The sequence below is a fragment of the Castanea sativa genome, chromosome 12 (genome assembly GCF_040712315.1).
Source record: "Castanea sativa cultivar Marrone di Chiusa Pesio chromosome 12, ASM4071231v1".
NCBI classification, from domain to species: Eukaryota; Viridiplantae; Streptophyta; class Magnoliopsida; order Fagales; family Fagaceae; genus Castanea; species Castanea sativa.
In genome coordinates this window covers 17,591,383-17,610,121 of record NC_134024.1, presented here as the reverse complement: position 1 = coordinate 17,610,121, position 18,739 = coordinate 17,591,383, and the positions used below count along the sequence as shown (strand labels likewise).

The 18,739-nt window shown below is 33.5% G+C and overlaps 2 protein-coding genes across 2 annotated transcripts; both read right to left on the bottom strand.

Annotated features, from left to right (window-relative positions):
• Positions 1-1,146: 1,146 nt before the first annotated feature.
• LOC142618945 (uncharacterized) lies at positions 1,147-5,541 on the bottom strand. Its single transcript, XM_075792006.1, has 6 exons — positions 5,364-5,541; positions 5,100-5,155; positions 4,048-4,168; positions 3,848-3,954; positions 1,425-1,494; positions 1,147-1,330 (listed from the first exon to the last, which is right to left on the bottom strand). The coding sequence occupies exons 1-6, from the start codon at positions 5,443-5,445 to the stop codon at positions 1,251-1,253; spliced, it is 516 nt and encodes a 171-aa protein (XP_075648121.1). The 5' UTR covers positions 5,446-5,541; the 3' UTR covers positions 1,147-1,250.
• Positions 5,542-11,838: 6,297 nt separating this feature from the next.
• Positions 11,839-15,959, bottom strand: LOC142618442 (chloride conductance regulatory protein ICln). The gene is made up of 7 exons (XM_075791383.1): positions 15,619-15,959; positions 14,856-14,979; positions 13,407-13,521; positions 13,184-13,243; positions 12,998-13,057; positions 12,832-12,917; positions 11,839-12,117 (listed from the first exon to the last, which is right to left on the bottom strand). The coding sequence occupies exons 1-7, from the start codon at positions 15,783-15,785 to the stop codon at positions 12,046-12,048; spliced, it is 684 nt and encodes a 227-aa protein (XP_075647498.1). The 5' UTR covers positions 15,786-15,959; the 3' UTR covers positions 11,839-12,045.
• Between the last annotated feature and the right edge of the window lie 2,780 nt (positions 15,960-18,739).

The following is an 18,739-nucleotide window of genomic DNA, read 5'->3' as shown; positions in this document are numbered from 1 at the left end:
AAAGGGCTTCACATTTATATTCTTTTTCTATTGATTTTTCATTTGATAAGTCCACTCATCTTGACTTGTGCCAAACTGTTTAATTCCCTACCTGGTGTTTACATCTTTTTACAATAAGTTGAGGAAGGCAAATATTGGATGTGGCTCTCTCTTAAAGCAATACTAATGCACCTTCATTTTCATTTACCATTTAAGTTTATAGCTTGCAAGGATAATGCCAATTGTTGATAATAGTGTGCCAATTGCAAATTGCTAGGACAGCGCCGATTGGTGCCATGTTCTTATGGTGCAATGCAGTTGCTAATAAATAGACTTTGACAAAACAATGGTGGCCTAATTGAACCCTTTTCCTAGAATCTATTAGGGCTACACACACATCACTAAGAAATATTACAGGAGGTCCCTAATTTATGCGAATTAATACAATGGAGCTAAAGTCATTATTACATCCTAAACCTGAAACATATACATTTTTGTTTCCTGGCTAGCTCTGCTCTTGGTCCCAAAATATACCAACTTCATTAGTTAAGCAAAATAATCCTAGCATCATCATGATTATTACTATCAAAGAGCTTTTCAACATTTGACTTGTATTCATGTTGAGATCTCTAGGTAGCAAGTACCATACCCTGCAACAAGGTGCAACCAAGGTTGGTTGCCTGCAATTGCAGTCACTGTCATATTCCCCCTAGGTGCATAATGCTTTTAGGATTTTGAATAATAAAGCATTAAATATATCTTAAATTGAACTGTTGACAAAGTCCCTAATATATTAATCCTGAACAACAAAGTGTTTTAACTTGAACTTGATGGCTATACTGCCACCACTACCATTTTCCATTAAGCTCTTAGGCCAAAAACAAAATGGAATCAAGGATAAACACAATGAAGAGAAATCAGGCCGTTAGACAAGTTAAGATGTTTTAGCCCATTATCAAGATAGGGGCTACACTTGGCCTGTTGCCTAGGATACTTAAACCTACTACCATACCCACACGAGTGTATGACATCACTTATTAAGGGTTTATCCCATTACCTACCAATAGGATTCAGATTAGTTGACTATGGCAGTACCTTGAGCATAAGCTACGAAATGAAATATTCATTCTAATTATGGGGCTCAGCAGGCTAATAATCAAAAAAGTAAAATGAAGGAATCAGTCTTTCTTAATTTATATAATTTATGAAGCACTCAAAAAAAAATTTCTTTCAGCCGTTGACATGGAGAGTTTGTTCTAGGTAAGAAGTGGTTAAGAGGCCCTTTTGGGAGGAGACATGTTACCAATAAGAGAAATTGTTGTTCCAATTGTAAATATTTGTATCAGCAATCCTGTGAAAGTTCAATGAAAGGAGATGAAACAAGCAATCCAAAATGAAAAATAAACATCACACTTACAATCGGCATAAAAAGATAAATAACTCACCAATTAGAATGCGAGCAGTCTCCAAAAGTTCAAACTTATATTTTTCCCAGTTACTTGGATCTTGGATAACCTACTCAGTAATTAAAAATAACAATCAGGAAAATTTCAGAGGAATAATATGGAAGCTCCAAGAGTAAGTAATTGGTTCCCACTACATATATAAAATCCTGTAAGGACATCCATCATTGAGTTCTTGTGCTTAGTAACTATTTTACAAGTGATTAAATGCCTGGACATACGAGAAGGGAAGATTTTACCACAGGATAGATCTGATAAGTCACAAGTCAAGTTTGAATAGATTCTATACAATTACAAAATATTAGCATCTTGGAAACATGACAACATGCAGCACATGTCTTATACATATTTTGTTAATAGTTACACAATCATTAAAGTAAAATTAAATATAAAGTACAACTACTGGCATTTATACACACTAACACCTATCTAAGTAATTAAGTAGAAACTAGCACATTGCAAACAGACATCAAGCATCTAACATAAGATGAAACAGTCATGTATTCAATTACATAAAAGGTTATAATGATAAATGAGTTGCAGCAGTTTTGAGTTTCTTGCTTAAAGAATTTTATTTTTACTGGAAAAATTCAAATAGGAAAGAATTATATTAAGGTAACAGAGACAGGGCTTGCTCAAGTTACGGGGTTTGTAGGGCATAATATGGAGAGGATTTATCTAAATTATGACTGAGTGGACATCCACTTGGTCAGTGACTGAGGTCAATCAAACTAGAACACTTTAGTTTAGTTGATTGAAGAAAAGTACAAAAATATGGGGTTATCTACCATTAGCTTCAATTTCCTTTGTTGACCTCAAAAATTCAGATAATGAAACAGTTAATTAGTGTTGACAAGAAGTATATTTGTTTAAAAACACATGTCAAGGACTTTGACTAAAAGCTAATACCAAAAAGGAGACTTCCTTCAATCTATAAGTAGATTTAAAGTGGAATAGTTTTTTTTTTTTTTTTTATTTATAATTCCCCAAGTAAACTTTGAAGACCTACACAACATCACTAACAGCTACATTAAGGCAATGTTTACAGAATCAAAAGCCTATGACTATGAACACATTCTCCATTATAAAGAGGCTGCACAATACTAGCAGGGTCTACTTGCTTCAGCAAACACGCTGTGGGTGGGATCAGCTAGGGTTCTTCCAGCTCAATCGGAGTCCACTGCATTGGGGATTTCCTTTTCATTCCTTACCCCAAAAACAGAGAGTGGGTTGGGGGAAGAAAACTATATGATGCTGCAATATATAGATCAATCATAGGCAATAACAGAAGAAGAGGAAGAGAAGTGAGCCAGTCAAATGGCTAAGGAGCATTCAGAATATGAGAAGCTCGAGATAGGTGAAAGTCACATAAACTAAAGAAAAATTTGATAGGAAGAAAACAAAGAGGTGAAGATGGGGATCATTACGGAATTGGGACTTAAAGAAAACTTTATCATTTTTACTGTATTATGTGTTACATTATAAATATGAGAGGATGCACAAGTTGAAGCATTCATTTTCTTCTTAATAAGGAAGATAATTTTATTGAGATAGAGGAGATGTTATGCACACAAGGTGTACACATATACTCCTAAAAAATAAAAACAAAATTTGAAGCTTTCATGACCAAAGGATATTGAAAAGCTAAATACTTTAATTAGATTCACTGGCTCAAATCTAAAATCTCCTTGAGCTAAATAGAATTCAGACAGCGTGATGAAGAGCCTGATTTTCAGCAAAGCTCTAATCATTAACACACAAGTTTAGCAACTAAAATAAGTCATCTAGCTTTTACTAAATAGAAACAAGAACACCTACCAAATCACTTTGTTCCTATCTAGCACCATACTAGATCTGGTGAAATCATCAACTATAAACACTCAACACAACCATCCTCAAAAATAACAAACTGCAGAAGACTTTCAGCAATATAGGGATTTTTTTTTTCCTTAAGCGATACTGGGTGAAACGAAAGGTATAATTTTAGGAAAAACAAATTCTAAATTTGTTAAACATATATCGTGGAGTCAATTTTAGCAAAGAAATTAATTTTTGTCTGTAGTTCCTCTTCAAACAAGTTCAATTTTTTGCAACAAGACATGTAAGTATATAATATGTGTTATCTATAAATCCACTGTGAACTTGGATTTCTATGCCAATGACTTCAGGAATTATTAACTTTCTTTTTATGAATTACTCAAGGTTTTAATTAAAGAACTTCATCAGATCATCAAACACTCGTTTGCAATTATTTAGGGGGTCTCTATCTTGTTTCTCTAAGCTTATTTTGCTTGATTTTTTTTTTTTTTTTTTGGAGAATCAAATATTCTTATTTATCTTCCATGATTGCTTTTGAAGTTCTCAATGATAATCAACTTTGAAAAAAAAAAAATCAACCTTCTTACCTCTAATGCAAAATTGCTCTTAGCTACATAAGCAATCCAGAGAAGTGTTGCTGCAGTAGATGCAACAATGTAAACTTTTAAGAAACTCACTCGGCTACGTCTTCGACCTTCAAAACAACAAGCACATAGATACAGTAATTGGAAACATATGCACAAGTACACAGTAGCTCGAAAAAGACGCATAGAGTTTGATTAGATACCTAATTCCCCTATTATGAAAGAAAGAAAACCAATGACGATAGTTGAAATAGCAAGTCTATCAGGACCCTCCTTTAATGTTGTCAGAAATGTGTATACAGCTCCAATTGAATGAATGACCGCCTGTAGTAAACATTGCCAAAAAAAAACATCAACATAAATTACAACAGCAACCACTTGAGATAAAAGCTGTTGGATACAAAACTATACTTCATGAAAGAAAATGATAAAAGTTATCACGGCCAATGAGCTCTAGCTCAAATGGCACCTCCTCCCCTTGCACGAATAAGGCAGAGAGTGGGCTCTTGGCTTCAAGAACCAATGCGTGTGTGTGATGACCAATAATAAAAAATGATAGAAGTAATCACTTACATATTGGGCTATTTTGATTTACGCTACTACCATTATCAGTACCATCTCAATTGAAATAACCCCGAAAATCATGCTTTGCTAATCTAACAATTCTAAATGTTTAAAAACCTAGACCACCTGAACAGATCCATCCTTTACCAACATTCCACCAGGCAGAACTTTCCCCAACTCAAATTTTACTAGCCAGAAGCAATAACTTAACACAACTTTGGTGACAATGTTCATTTACCACAATAGACTATGTCAAATTCTTCACAATTCTTTCCAGTAAAAATCGGATTCTACTAGAGCAACCACTACCTTATAACTCACACCGTGCAGGAAAGAAACGAAAAACAGCTGAAAATAGAGTTCGAAAATACCATCTTTTCTTGCTTAGATAAGTTCAAACATATAATCTTATAATTGACTAACTATTGGTTCTTTAAAATGGTTCCCTATATGATCAAAAATAATTAAATTGACTATCTAAATTATGCAAAACTTAGATACAAGTTCTCACATGCAGAGAAATAAGACACATAAAAATTCAATTATTAAAAATAAAATTTGCTTTCCTATATACATTTAAAAACTCAGGACAATAAAAATACATGCAAAATATAGAACAAAAGAAATACATTATCAAAAATGGTAATTGGCTATATATAGATTTGAGAGAGAGAGAGAGAAATGTATGAACCTGAATGAAAATCAGAGCGTAGAGACGAGACTTCCCTTTTGCTACCTTTTGATACCCTAAAATTTAAGGAAAGAAAGCATTAGGATGAAGAACCCAAATACTCTGTGTTTGGTCGCAGAGAAAATGCGAGAGAAAGTAGTAGTTCAAGAGAATTTTCAAATCTTAAAGACACAAATTTCCTTTCCATGACTTTCTCGGGAACCAAACAGAGAATAAGAAAAAAAACAAAGACTTTGGGGAAATTGAATTGAGAGTGAAGCTTACGTGAATCGACGACCATACGATAGGAGAAATCTGAGCCGTCCGTCCCAGAAGGTCTTCCAAATGCTGATTTTCTCTGCTGCATCTTGTTCTAATCTCAACTTCTTCTTCGTCTTCGAATTTTCTTTTTTTAGACCACTGTTCAGCTGTGAAATCTTTGAGATTTATGGGGCATTAAAATCTATATAATGAGGGCGTTTGGATTCACGTCCAGCCCACGTCCACGTTTTGGAGATTTTTTTTTTTTTTTTTTAAAGCAGCCGCACATATTGACTTTTAACTATGAACAGTATACAAAATTACTGTTCATGAGTCCCACAAATTTCACTTTTCATCAACTTTTTCATTAAAAATGGGTCCTACAATACTATTCACACATTTAAAAATTATTTTACTACAGTGTTTTCAGTTTTCATTTTTCAGTTTCAGCAAAATAAGTTCTATCCAAACAGACCCAATATGCAAATCTAGCTGGCCCAGTCAGAATTTGCCACATCAATTAAAAATTTTGATAGCCACCTAATCGTCTATCATCCATCATGTACGGATGTACCCAAAATAATATATAATATATATATAGCAGAAATAAATTCATTATACAAAACAACCATATATTTCAAAATCTTTATTAACAAGATTTATTACTCTTAATTGACTTTGGTAAATAGGGGTTTCAATAGGTGAAAAATCAGATCCAGAAGGAGCATTAGATTTTGCATCATCTTCTCCTTCATTAACATTTCTGTTAATGTTAGAGAGAGATTCAACTTTAGCTGAATAAAAAGCAATGCTAACTTGGGAGTTGTTGCTCGCAACTCCTTTTAGCCTTAAATCAAGTTTAACATATTGTAATATTATAAAATCTGTTCACATGTTGACTAAAAGTGAAGAACAAGATAACTTGTTGTTAACTATAATCACTGAATTGCAAAAAGAATATATTTGCAAGTTTAAGCAAAACTTAACAAAGGATGAAAAGGTTAAAAAACTTAAATCTAAAATAAGTTTTAAAGAAACTTTAGAAAAATTTAATAAAAATATAACCAAAGATATAACTATTAACGACCTTCAACATGAAATTGCTACTGTTAAATATATATATATATATATATATATATATATACACACACACATTTTCCCCCTCTGAAACAAAAATATCATCATATGCTATAATAGCAGTTAACCCATTCTTGGGGTGGCAAATGGGCAGCTTGGGTGTGTAATTACCCATTTATTCATTTATGACCTATTTACATATAAATTAATTATCTATTACTAACTCAATCCATTTAATTAGTAACCCACCCATTTAACTCAATACGATCCAAATACCTTTAAAACTACTTGAATACCCTTTTGACCTCCAAAATTACCAAAATGCCCTTAAATACCTAAAATGACGCAAATACCCCTACACAACCAAAATTACCAATATACCCTTGGACATCCAAAATATCTCCAAAATCTCTAAAATGAGCAAAATATCGCCAAAATCTCTAAAATGAGCAAAATACTTATGAAACCTCTAAAATAACCAAAATACCGCGATATCTCTAAAATTATCAAATATGCTCAAAAACCACTAAAATGACCAATATATCTCCAAATTCTCTAAAATGAGCAAAATACCCATGAAACCTCTAAAATGACCAAAATACCCCCAATATCTCTAAAATCACCGAATATGCTTAAAAGCCACTAAAATGACCAAAATACCTCCAAAATATCTAAAATGATAAAAATACCCTACAAAACCTCTAAAATGTCCAAAATATCCCAAAAACCTACAAAATGACCAAAATATCTCAAAAACTAAAAAATGACCAAAATACCCATAAAACCTAAAAAATGACCGAAATCCCCCTAAACCTAAAAAATGACCTAAGTACCTCTGAAACCTTAAAATTACCAAAAATACCCTTGAAACTTGAAAACAAATTACCAAATTACCCCCGTAACCTAAAAAATGACCAAAATACCCTCAAAACCTAAAAATTACCAAAATACCCCCTAAATTAAAAAAATGACCAAAATACCCCAAACCTATAAAATGACCAAATACCCCCCAAAACTTAAAAATGACTGAAATACCCTCGAAACCTAAAAATTACCAAAATACACCCTAAACCTAAAAAATTACCAAAATACCCCCTAAACCTAAAAAATGACCAAAATACCTCTGAAACCTAAAAAATGACCAAAATACCTTCAAAATATAAAAAATTACCAAAATATCCTAAAACCTAAAAAATGATCGAAATACCCCAAAGCCTAAAAAAATGACTAAAATAACCCCAAAACCTAAAAAATGACTAAAATAACCCCAAAACCTAAAAAATGACTAAAATAACCCCAAAACCTAAGAAAATGACCAAAATACCCCCGAAACCTAAAAATTACCAAAATACACCCTAAACCTGAAAAATGACCAAAATACCCTCTAAACCTAAAAACTAACCGAAATACATCTGAAACCTAAAAAATGACTGATATACCCCCAAAACCTAAAGAATTTCCAAAATACCTTAAAACCTAAAAAATGATCGAAATACCCCCAAAACCTAAAAAATCACCAAAATAACCCCAAAACCTAAAAATGATCAATAAAAACCCTTGAAACCTAGATTATGACAAAAATACCCCTAAACATGTAAGATGACCAAAATACACCTGAAACGTCTAAAATTACAGAAATAAAGGTTTGGGGTATTTTGAATGTTTCAAGGATATTTTCTACAAATTAAAGGTTCTAAGAGTATTTCAGTCATTTTATAGGTTTCGAGGGAATTTCGGTAATTTTTTAGGTTCGAGGTTATTTTGATCATTTTGTAGATTCTAAGGGTATTTTAGTCACATTTAAGGTTATGAGGGCATTTCTGTCATCTTTTAGGTTTTAGGGGTATTTCAATAATTTTTATATTTTTTGGTTATTTCGGTAAATTTCTAGGGTTCAGAAGTATTTTTGTAATTTTTAGGTTTTGGGGTATTTCGGTAAGTTTCAGGGGTATTTTGCTCATTTTTGGGGTTTTATGGGTGTTCAGGTCAATTTTTGGGTTTGGGGGTATTTTGGTAATTTTTGGGTTTTGGAGATATTTTGGTCATTTTCTAGAAATTTAGATTTTATGTTGTTTATTTAAATTCTAGATGGGTTTTAGTAGGTATTAGTGGGTTTATCCATGAAGACCCACATAATTAATTTACCTAATGGGTCTTTTACCCATTAACCCAAATATTCAAATGGGTTGGGTTAAGACTTATCTAAATTAGGTGGGTAATGAGTGGGTTCATAAATATGGATAAAAATTGTCACCCTTATATGTTTTTGGCTTAGAGCATCCACATTGATGGAGCCATAAATTTAGCACTACAAATATTTATTTTATTTTTTTTACCAACTCACTTTACAAAACACACAACATTAGTAGTTTTAATAACACAATAAAACAATATAAATAGTCTAAAATAAAATCATTTTCAACATAAATGCATGACGTATATATAAATTGAAAATTATAATACAAACTCAAAATAAATAAAATATGAAATCTTAGAAGGACACACCAAAGGGACTTAGTGTAGTGGTTAGTTAGTCTGTAGGTACTGACTACCTTAAAAGAAGGAGCTCTCAGTTTCTATACTTCTATCCCTAGTCTCATCTGTTTCTATATATATATATATATATCAATTTTTTTATCCAATACTACTTATATCACATTAATAATTTGTAATTTCCTTTTTGAGAAACTAATAACTTGTAATATTTTTTGGTTCTTGTATGGCTAATATTTGACATCAATTTTTTTTACTCAATAATCACTTGTGGCATAAGTAATTTGTAAAAAAATATTATTACTCATGGTATAACTGTATAAGTAAAATATTGCAGAGTATCATTTTCCTCGTCGATAAAAATATTATTATTTTTTGCTTCAAATTCATTCAAAACAAGGCCAACGGCAAATGAAGCGAAACCTGCAAAATTACAAGAAATCACCCATTTCAGCCTCTCTTTTTTACCCAAATAAAGCATATAGACAAAGAAGTTGAAATGGCAGATATTTTCCACCCGGGTCCTTCAATAGTCCATGATGATGCCTCAAGTGGTTGAGAGAAATAATAAATTGAGGACGTATACCTTAGTGGCTTTAGCAGCTGTATTTTACCTTTCAGGGGGAACACTCTCCTATCCACAGTTTTGTTTTATGGCATGAAAAGATTAAAAACAGTATATTTTCATCTTTCAAGTACTCTCCTCTATGTATTTTTCGAGATTGGTGCATATCGGATTCTATCCTATCCCAATCGCTGGTACCAAACAGTAAAGCTCAACGATGACCAATCAATTTATCAAGTCCGTTTGGATTGGCGTCTGCATATTGCGTCTCCGCGTTTTTGCCTTTTTTTTAACCAGTGCTTCTTGCACTGTTTATAGGACATGAACAATACATTAAAGCAAGTAAACAGTGTTTTCTTATGTGAACAGTAACCCAGAAATTATATTATTTTCAACAATAAGTTTTTAGTTTTCAGCACAATAAGTGGGTATCCAAACACACACAAAGTAGAACAAGAATCCACTTTAGTATATATAGTTGTTTTTTAACTTATTGTTGATAGTTTTCCAAATATCAGTGCACGTTGGGAAATAGTTTTATTTTGTTTTATATAAACATTGTAGCTTGATATTTTAATTGATGAGTTGGTTTCACTGCTGATACAAAGATTGTTGATTCATTTATATCTAATGTTGGCATGTGTATCAAGTTGCTAAAACGAGCATTCCAACCAAAAAGAAAAAAAAAAAGTTGCTAAAATGAGAAAAATATTAGTTCCTTATTACCTATTATATAAGCATATAATTCCAATGCTTACATTTGGTGTATGCATTTCAAAACTCGTAACAAAGCCTTTCACGATTATTTTAAGCCACATGTCTATATATTTATATTCTGTTAATATATTATTTTTTGGTGATTGTGCTACTTTATATACCCACCAAAAGCTTTGTAAACTTTCTTTGTGAGGTAAGTCTAAATCACCAGCCCACTTCCTTCCTTCCATAGCACAATCTATTATCTACACAACATTTTTTTAACTAAAATTATTACGCGAGAATATGCAACAAATGAGAATAAGATCACTATTAGATCCCAGATTTGTTCATAAACTAAATTTCATGGCCACGTCATAGTAAATTTATCAAGTTGAATGAGTTAGTAGACTTGTAGGTGCTCATGTTTGTGGACGACTTGTAAGTTAAAATTATCTGCAAGTGCCCATTAGATATATGTTATATGACCCATGAGACTTGAGGTCATAGTAACTTTTAGTGGGAGTTTGCCATGCCGTGCTATTCTAGCAGTTGCGATGCACGAAAGAAAACTATTATGTATGAAGATAAACAAACTATCCGTTTGTATTTTAAACACTTAATATTATTATTTTGCAATAGTGGCAAAGTCCTCATGTTTGGATAGGCGAGACAAATTCAAGTTAATTTAGTCAGTTGGACTGCTAGAGCTCTAAGTTATATGGTTGGAGTATCACAATTACCAGTGAGCCAAGTTGGGATGTAAGAATTATGCTCTAAGTTATTATTATTATTTTTTTATTAGTAAGGTTTAGACCCAAGGAAGGTGGATTGGAGATTCAAACTTCTGACCTCACTTCAAGAGTCACTTCAAGAGGTTCCCAACTGACTGTGGTATCCCTTGGGGTTAACTCACTATCAAAGATCTTATTATAACCTCATCAAATAATTACCTACCAAAAGGTATTTACAATCACTACAATTATCTCAAACAATCAAAATCAGCATGAGAACAAAAGCATTGCAAATTTTCAAACTAGGCTTTTATGTTAAATTATTAAAAGCAAATTACAATTCTTAATTTATAACCTTGGTGCTAATTCTTGTATTAGATTCTTTATTTGAGCGGGAGCATTTCACAACTAGTTGACATGGTTAATATCATGGTCATATTAAAGTGAATGTCACTTATTAAGTTATTTAAATATCATGTGAGCCAAGTAGGAGAATGTAAGATTTTAAAAAGACTTTTTGTGGCCCACATTTAAGTGATAAATGAAAATTCATGTCATAAGGATTTTATTTTGAAAGACACTATGGTGATTAACAATTTTTAGGTAACTTTCAATTGGTGTATTCCCTTTGATTAATAAACACCTTGAAGTTATAAGTTTCAAACTCCTTGATGAAAGGAGGGTTATGGAACAAATCTTAATAGCAAGTTTTCTTTTTCTCTAAACACTAAAACAACTATGACTGGAAGTATGGAAGTATGTTTATATTTGTTTGGTTTCCACCACACTCTAAATTTTATTATTCTTACAATGAGGTCCAAAATCCGAATTTATAGTCACTACTAAATACAAGGGATAGTGTTAGCGAATCATTAAAGGTTTCAAAAATCTCATGATTTGCCTGTTAAATCCTTGCTTCTAGTTACTCTGAAAATTGGATTCCACAAAACCTTATAATTGGTTAAAGAGAAAGTAAACAGAAAATAGTGTAACATTGCTGCTCTTTTGTCAGGAAGTTTATTTTAATACCTCCAATGATGGTTCACATATACAGCAAGACTCTAGGTACAGGACAAGAAATGGTACATAACATAAGATTAAAGAAAACTCTAGAAGCTGCAACAAAGGAAGAAATAGACGCTCAATGATGGCCCCTTTCATGGTCATCATCCATCTCATCAGCATCCTCAAATCGTTGATCGTTGATTTGAAGCTGTAGTGGAACAAAATAAAATCAATCAAACATGCTTTAAAAGTGTAAAAGTAACCAGGATTGGAAGATACTGCAAATATTCGGATTTTTGAAGGCAATCAGATAGATATATACAGTATATCATCAAATCATCATTACTGCATTAGCCAAACCTACCAGCAATAAGTAATCAATAACCAATATCAAAGCAAATTATAAATGGCGTGGTCGACTAAATGAAAGATCTCGACAAAATATGTGGTTTCTCAATGATCATGATATTAAATGCAAATATCTACCTATCACTTTGTTGAGAATAAAAAATATATCTTCAGAATATACGGTTGCAACACCTCGCACACCCCCGCCCCCCCTCCCCAAAAAAAAAATCAATTACCAAGTTCTTGCAAAGCCTTCAGAAGATTCTTGCACTCAAACAGCAGCCTAAGATACTAAGCACGTTGCACATTGCTTTATTTGATCTATGGTCTAACAAGTTTTTATCTAGCCCCCACCAGTTAGAGGCCTACCCAGATCATATGAAACTCTAATCCTCAATCCCATACCAAAAATTTGAAGAAATCAAGTACATATTAAGAGAGAGAGAGAGAGAGAGAGAGAGAGAGAGAACTCATGAATATCATAGGACATACAATGGTGAATATGGCTATTATTTCATATGGCACTAAAAGTAGGTGCACCAAGACAACATAAAAGATGCACCAACAGGCCTACCTCAAGCACCGTACGAGCTAGGTCATGATCCCCATTTGAATGACCAATTGAGTTGGTTGGATCTTGAGAGAAATGATCGCCTTCCTCTGAAAATACAAACATGTTAAAAAGGTGTATATTAATAACACAAACACACGAGCATCAATTTTAACTGTCCACCCAATACCTGCTACTTCATCTACCATTTGATCAGCACTAAAAATCCAATTGTGCTCCTCTTCTTCTCCTGAAGAAAGCATACACAAAAAATTAAAAGATATGCAGCTAAAGAAGAAAACGAGATTAATACAACATCAAGAAAAATCAGAAATTCAAAACAATGTCCAATTCAGTATAAAAGAATGATACTCACCATCAATTGGTTCAGGATTGAGCTCAGCACATTCACAGAATATATCAAACAGAGTATCCACTATCACACAAGCAACATGGATATTAGTTACCCTTTACCAATATCAAGAAGAAAAATAAAACTGTAAAATGTAAAATGGCATTATTGTTCTCACAAAAAAAAAGGGCATTGCAGTTATTTTAGCATTAAGCTGCAGGACGAAGTAGAGAAGATGGAAGAATACATTGGCTTGGATCTGATGGAATGAGCCTCATCTCTGTGATCTTGGATAAATCCAAGGTATCGCTACTTTCTGAATCCGAGCCCTCAGACTCGTCTTCATCAGCTTCTGTTTCAATCTTCAAACAAAAAACACAAGCAATGTCATAAATCAAAAGGGGATAAAGTTGAAAATTTCTATAATGGAGAAAGACAAATGGAGGTCTAGTAATTTTAGACGGGACAGAATTGATGCAATGATTAACTCAATGTACACAAGTAACACAACTATACTGAGAAATTCTTACTAAAAAAGGAAAAAATATAAGGAAAAGTTTAGATGTGCCCAATCTATAAGGAAACGTTCCAGGTATGATTTGCTTATGGGAATTGATTAGCATGTAACCTGTACGTTAATTTATGAATTTCATTATTGATCAGAATTATCTCTTTGCATCGAAGCTCAATGACATGACAACCAGAACTGATTTGAAATTTCTTTTTTGATACAAAGTTTTTTTGACATTAAAGATTGTTTTGGGTTTTATTGAAGACAAGGGACATGGGCAAGACTTGAAAGTTATTTTGAGATCTTCTTGGAACCTTAGAGAGTCTTAGCCCCTTAGGTGTGCCCTTTTTTTTGGTGCTAGACAGATTGGGTTCAGTTTGAGTTAGGGGAAACTCCTAAACTCTCGTCTGTGTAAAATAGATCTAGTGCATATTAAAAAATGCAACCTAATTTGATGGTCATTTAGTAAACTCAGTATATCTACTAGTAACGTGATGTTGTGATGTGGACTCATTACAATCCCAAGGAATGAAGGATCAGAATAGCCAAGCTCTTGATTACCGAGATTCTGTAGAATAATTTTAAACAGATAAAGTTCTATCACATAGGTCAAAAGTAGCGGAGATCATAGGTCAGCTGGACTTGGGTTGAGAGTCAACCTATCACTTGACCAGAACATAATAAATGAAGGGAGCGAACAACAGATGCCTACCAACACGTTTGGAGAAGTTGACCTTAGATAGGGTGCATAATCAACTCATGATCAACATCCCATCAAATACGGATCATGAGTTCAAGAAAAGATGGTACGCGCTAAACTCTAAGCCAAGAGTCACTAGCATATGCAAAGATGAAATACTTCAGAGTTTATTACAACTTAAAAGACACCTTGATGTTTCACCCAAAAAGTAGAGCATTGGCAATCAAGCCTGAAATGCTTAGTTTCAAAGCTATATTGGGCTATAGTCATGGTACATCATGATCAATAATCAATTGTTGAATTTTATAAATTGGTAACCACATTCCCCAAAATTAAAAAAATAAAACAATAATTTTTTAAACCCAATTTATTGACAATAAACATTTCAACCTAGATAAGACATTTTGAACAAGATAAACCCGAAGCATAATCATCAAATAATCATTGATGACTCAGTAAATTGATGGAGTTAAACAATATCATACCTGCGTATATATGCAAGGAGAGGGATAGGCCTCGGGGTCCCTTGAAACCGCATGCAACGACAGAGACAAGAAATCAACTGCATAACCTTTGGTCTTATCCACATCACTCAACCACACAACTTTCCTGCAAAACCCCATCAACACGTTGAAGCATTCAACACACTGCATAAAATCTTTTCATTAACACAAGCAAGTAGAGTACCCTACCTACTTCCTAAGCCAACCAAAGACTACCACTAGGCCTACATTGGTTTCAGTGATTCTCCTTTTAGACTCTATTGACTGGCAAAATTGAGGAAATTTTATCACATATCATTAACTAGCTTAGCACCTCCACACCAAGAGCATCGTCAACTAAGAAGCTAGGAAGCACAAACATTTCATTTAGGTGCCGTACCCGTGCCATACTAGTGTCATACCGGCCATTTCATGTTATAATTTTTCAGAAATGGCTTGTGTTGGTGTGTCATACTGTACCCAAGTCCGTGCAGTTTTTATTTATTATTAAAACTAAAAAAAAAAAAGTGTATCCCAACGTATTTCAATAATTGCAGTGTCCATGCTTCATAGATTGCAGCTCACCCATATTCATGAAATCTAAAGTAATTTACATCAAAATTAGCGTTTTTAGGTGTCCAATAGGAACACATAAAATCCTCAATTTTCTTCTCCATCCCCAATTTCTTTTTACTAGTGCAAAAAGTAGTGGATTCACACAACATATATACATACATATTCACAGAGAGAGAGAGAGAGAGAGTACTTGGTGGAGATGTAGAGAGTGCCAGGGGAAACAGGAACGCGATTCCCGAGAACGATGGCGACAGAGTGCTGTACGTGCATGAGCTCCTCGCCGTTATCGGAGTCCAGAACGGGTTCTCCGGCACCGTCTCCGACTCTCTCTGTGAATTCTCTTAACCCTAACACCATTTTCGCTTTTTTCCTCTCTCTCTCTCTCTCTCTCTCTCTCTGTGTCTCTGTGTCTGTGTCTGTGTCTGTGAATAAGGGCTAGGGTTAGTGGAGTGGTGGTTCAGTTCTGGTTCTGGGTTTCCTAGGGTTTTGGGGGATTTTGGTAAAAGCGCCAAATTGTATTGCAAAACGTATGAAGGCGACGACGACCATATGGGCTTCAAATCAACCGTCTGTGTGTGAAAAGCCCAATTCCAGACCATGACGACCCAAAACGCCGCGTATTGACTTTTTTTTTTTTTTTAATAACTCATAATAATAATATTATGGTAGCTGGTTAGGATAAAGTTTCTCTCCAAATTAGTTTAGAGAGAAACCCTACAAACTCATTATATATATTTATATTGAGTATGAATTTTGAAAATCTAACCGTTAGATTGCATGTTCTTATTACATCCTTAATGCTTACAAAATTTCAAGAAAATCAAATATTAATTGCTATGTCATCAAATAAATGTTATAATTTTAAGTTTTTGCAATCTAAAGTTGTATATAAAAAATAAGTTAATTGATCAAATAGTAAATAATAATCTGATTTGAACGAAATTTGATATGCACCTTAAGAACATGAAAAACATAAAATTCAATGGTTAGATTTTTAAATTTCACACCCAAAAAAGAAATATATTAGAAGTTTGAAGAGTTTTTCTCCAAACGAATTTGGAGAGAAACTTTGTTCAGCTAGTTAGAGAATGTCAATGAGATATAGAAGATTACTTGAAGACATAGACTAGAACGGAAGATTAGATAAAACAAACTAACTAGATATTATTAGATTGAACAAGTATTTTACATATAAGAGAGTAAGAATTTTTAAAGTTAAGTTATGTCTTCCTTAAATATTGAGTGACTATTTATAGGTCACAGAATTTAAACAAAATTCAACATTTTTGGTTAGCTAATGGCTATTTATAGGTGATGATGCGAGGAAAATCAGTAGGCTGGATGCTTCGGACTGGAAAGGACTACTGGATCTTTCTACGGCCTGAAAAAGAAAGAAAAGCGTATCAAAGGCGACCGGGGCTGCCGGCCAAAAGTCCTCCGATGGCAAAGTTAGTTTTTTCCTCTAAGTTATTTGAGTTCCAACTTTTTTGGAGTAAAAACTGAACATACCTTGGCCTTGTCTGAAGCAGCCTTTATATAGTGTTCTTGTAGACGGTTATTGAGACAGGAACCTCTCCTGGATTCAAGGAGGCTTAACGTAACTGCCATAACCGTTTAGGAGTTACACTTCTATTCCACAACGGGTACATGACCGTTATGCGTGGGATAAGGGATTGTCACATTATATTCGGAGATTCTCCTAAGTATGATACCCTCGTCCTGGAATTCCTTCATCGAGCGCGCCTGTTAATTCTAAGTGTAACATCCTAGTCCACGAATCTTTATATGGACGAGTCCTCATAAGGTAGGCTGTGCGCATCCCATGGACGAGGGATGTAGCTTCGCTATCACCCTCTGGACGTCCTTGTCCGTTACTCTCGTCTTGAGGATAACTTCTGGATGGCTGTGAAGGTGGCGACCGTCCAAGGACGGGTTGAGTGTTTTCATCCCACATCAATAGGTAGTCGGTATAACCACCGTTAATAGTATGGACAGAGTTTCTGCAGAGAATAATAAAAGCTTCTGACGGCTATGGATAAAAAAAGTAAAAGCTTCTGTAAAGAATAATGGAAGCTACTAATAGATATGATTTTTTCATTTTATAATAAGATCCCAACACTCCTTATTTATATTAAAAACAAAAAATCGCCCACAAATTTTTTCATAATTTGTTCCAATATATTAAGGCCAAAATTTTTCTTAATTTGTTCCAATTTATTAAGGTCAAGTTGAAGTTGTCATCGAAGTAACTTTACTTTTACATTAGGAAAATGCTGGAACCACAGAAAATGGCACAACCTTGTGCCACAACTCGCCACGTGGCAAGTTGTGATTGACGAAAGTGTGTCCTCACATGGCCCACATACACTCCTTCACCAGTCACAACTCGCTACATGACGAGTTATGGCACAAAGTTATGTAATATTTGATGGTCCTAACACATCTCTTTACATTATGCTTAAGTTGTGTAATATTTGGTGGTACTAGCACATCTCTTTACATTATGCTTTTTACATGATGCTATTAGAATCGCTCTTCCCTTGTCAACAATGAAAACTGCCATGTTAATATTTGTGGAAAAAGAGTTACTAAAAATTTGTTCTTAAAATAAATAAATAAATAAATAAATATATATATATATATATTCAAAGTTACTCAATGAAACTACTGGGCATAATTAGACTTTTTCTACGTGGTATCAAATTATCATTTATGCGTTTGATTTAAGTTATATAGTGTTGAACTTGCATAACTTGTATTTGATTGACATCTACTCTAGAAGAGAACTTGATTTCGAGTCCCTATCCCACTTAGCTTGATTTCAAATTTTATCCAATGATCATTTGCAAAACTACCAGAACAAACTTGCCGATCAGATGAGCTCAAGTCATTATGGGCCTGTTTGGTAGAATGGTTCAAACTCATTCTACCAAAAAATTACAAATAACTCAACTCAAACTTCTCTACCAAAAGAGCCCATAGATAAGCCATCCGAACCCACCTCTAGTTACTAAAACAATCCAGTTATTAGTTTCAATAACAAAAATAAAAAAATTAGGGCACAGACAAATTAGGGCTTTAAAAACTGCGACTCTTTCCTTTAAACAAAATTTACCCAAAAAACCTAAAAGTACAAAACCAAAAATACAAATATTTCAATTCAGTTTTTAACCTTTAAAAAGGTGTATTAGAGCATCCACACCAGCTCCTCTATTTTACACATTCACTTTTACACTAAAAACCCACTTTTTCTATTTTACACATTTAATTTTACAAAACCTCAACATCAGTTCATCTATCTTACCATCCTT

Excerpts from the sequence above, each read along its gene's own strand:
- LOC142618945 (XM_075792006.1), bottom strand. The coding sequence starts at position 5,445 with ATGCAGCAGAGAAAATCAGCATTTGGAAGACCTTCTGGGACGGACGGC. Across the intron at positions 3,955-4,047 it reads TTTCATAATAGGGGAATTAG|GTCGAAGACGTAGCCGAGTG; the intron begins GTATCTAATCAA and ends GTTGTTTTGAAG. Across the intron at positions 1,331-1,424 it reads GACTGCTCGCATTCTAATTG|GATTGCTGATACAAATATTT; the intron begins GTGAGTTATTTA and ends GAACTTTCACAG.
- LOC142618442 (XM_075791383.1), bottom strand. The coding sequence starts at position 15,785 with ATGGTGTTAGGGTTAAGAGAATTCACAGAGAGAGTCGGAGACGGTGCC. Across the intron at positions 13,522-14,855 it reads CTCCTTGCATATATACGCAG|ATTGAAACAGAAGCTGATGA; the intron begins GTATGATATTGT and ends TTTTGTTTGAAG. Across the intron at positions 12,118-12,831 it reads TAGCTCGTACGGTGCTTGAG|CTTCAAATCAACGATCAACG; the intron begins GTAGGCCTGTTG and ends GTTCCACTACAG.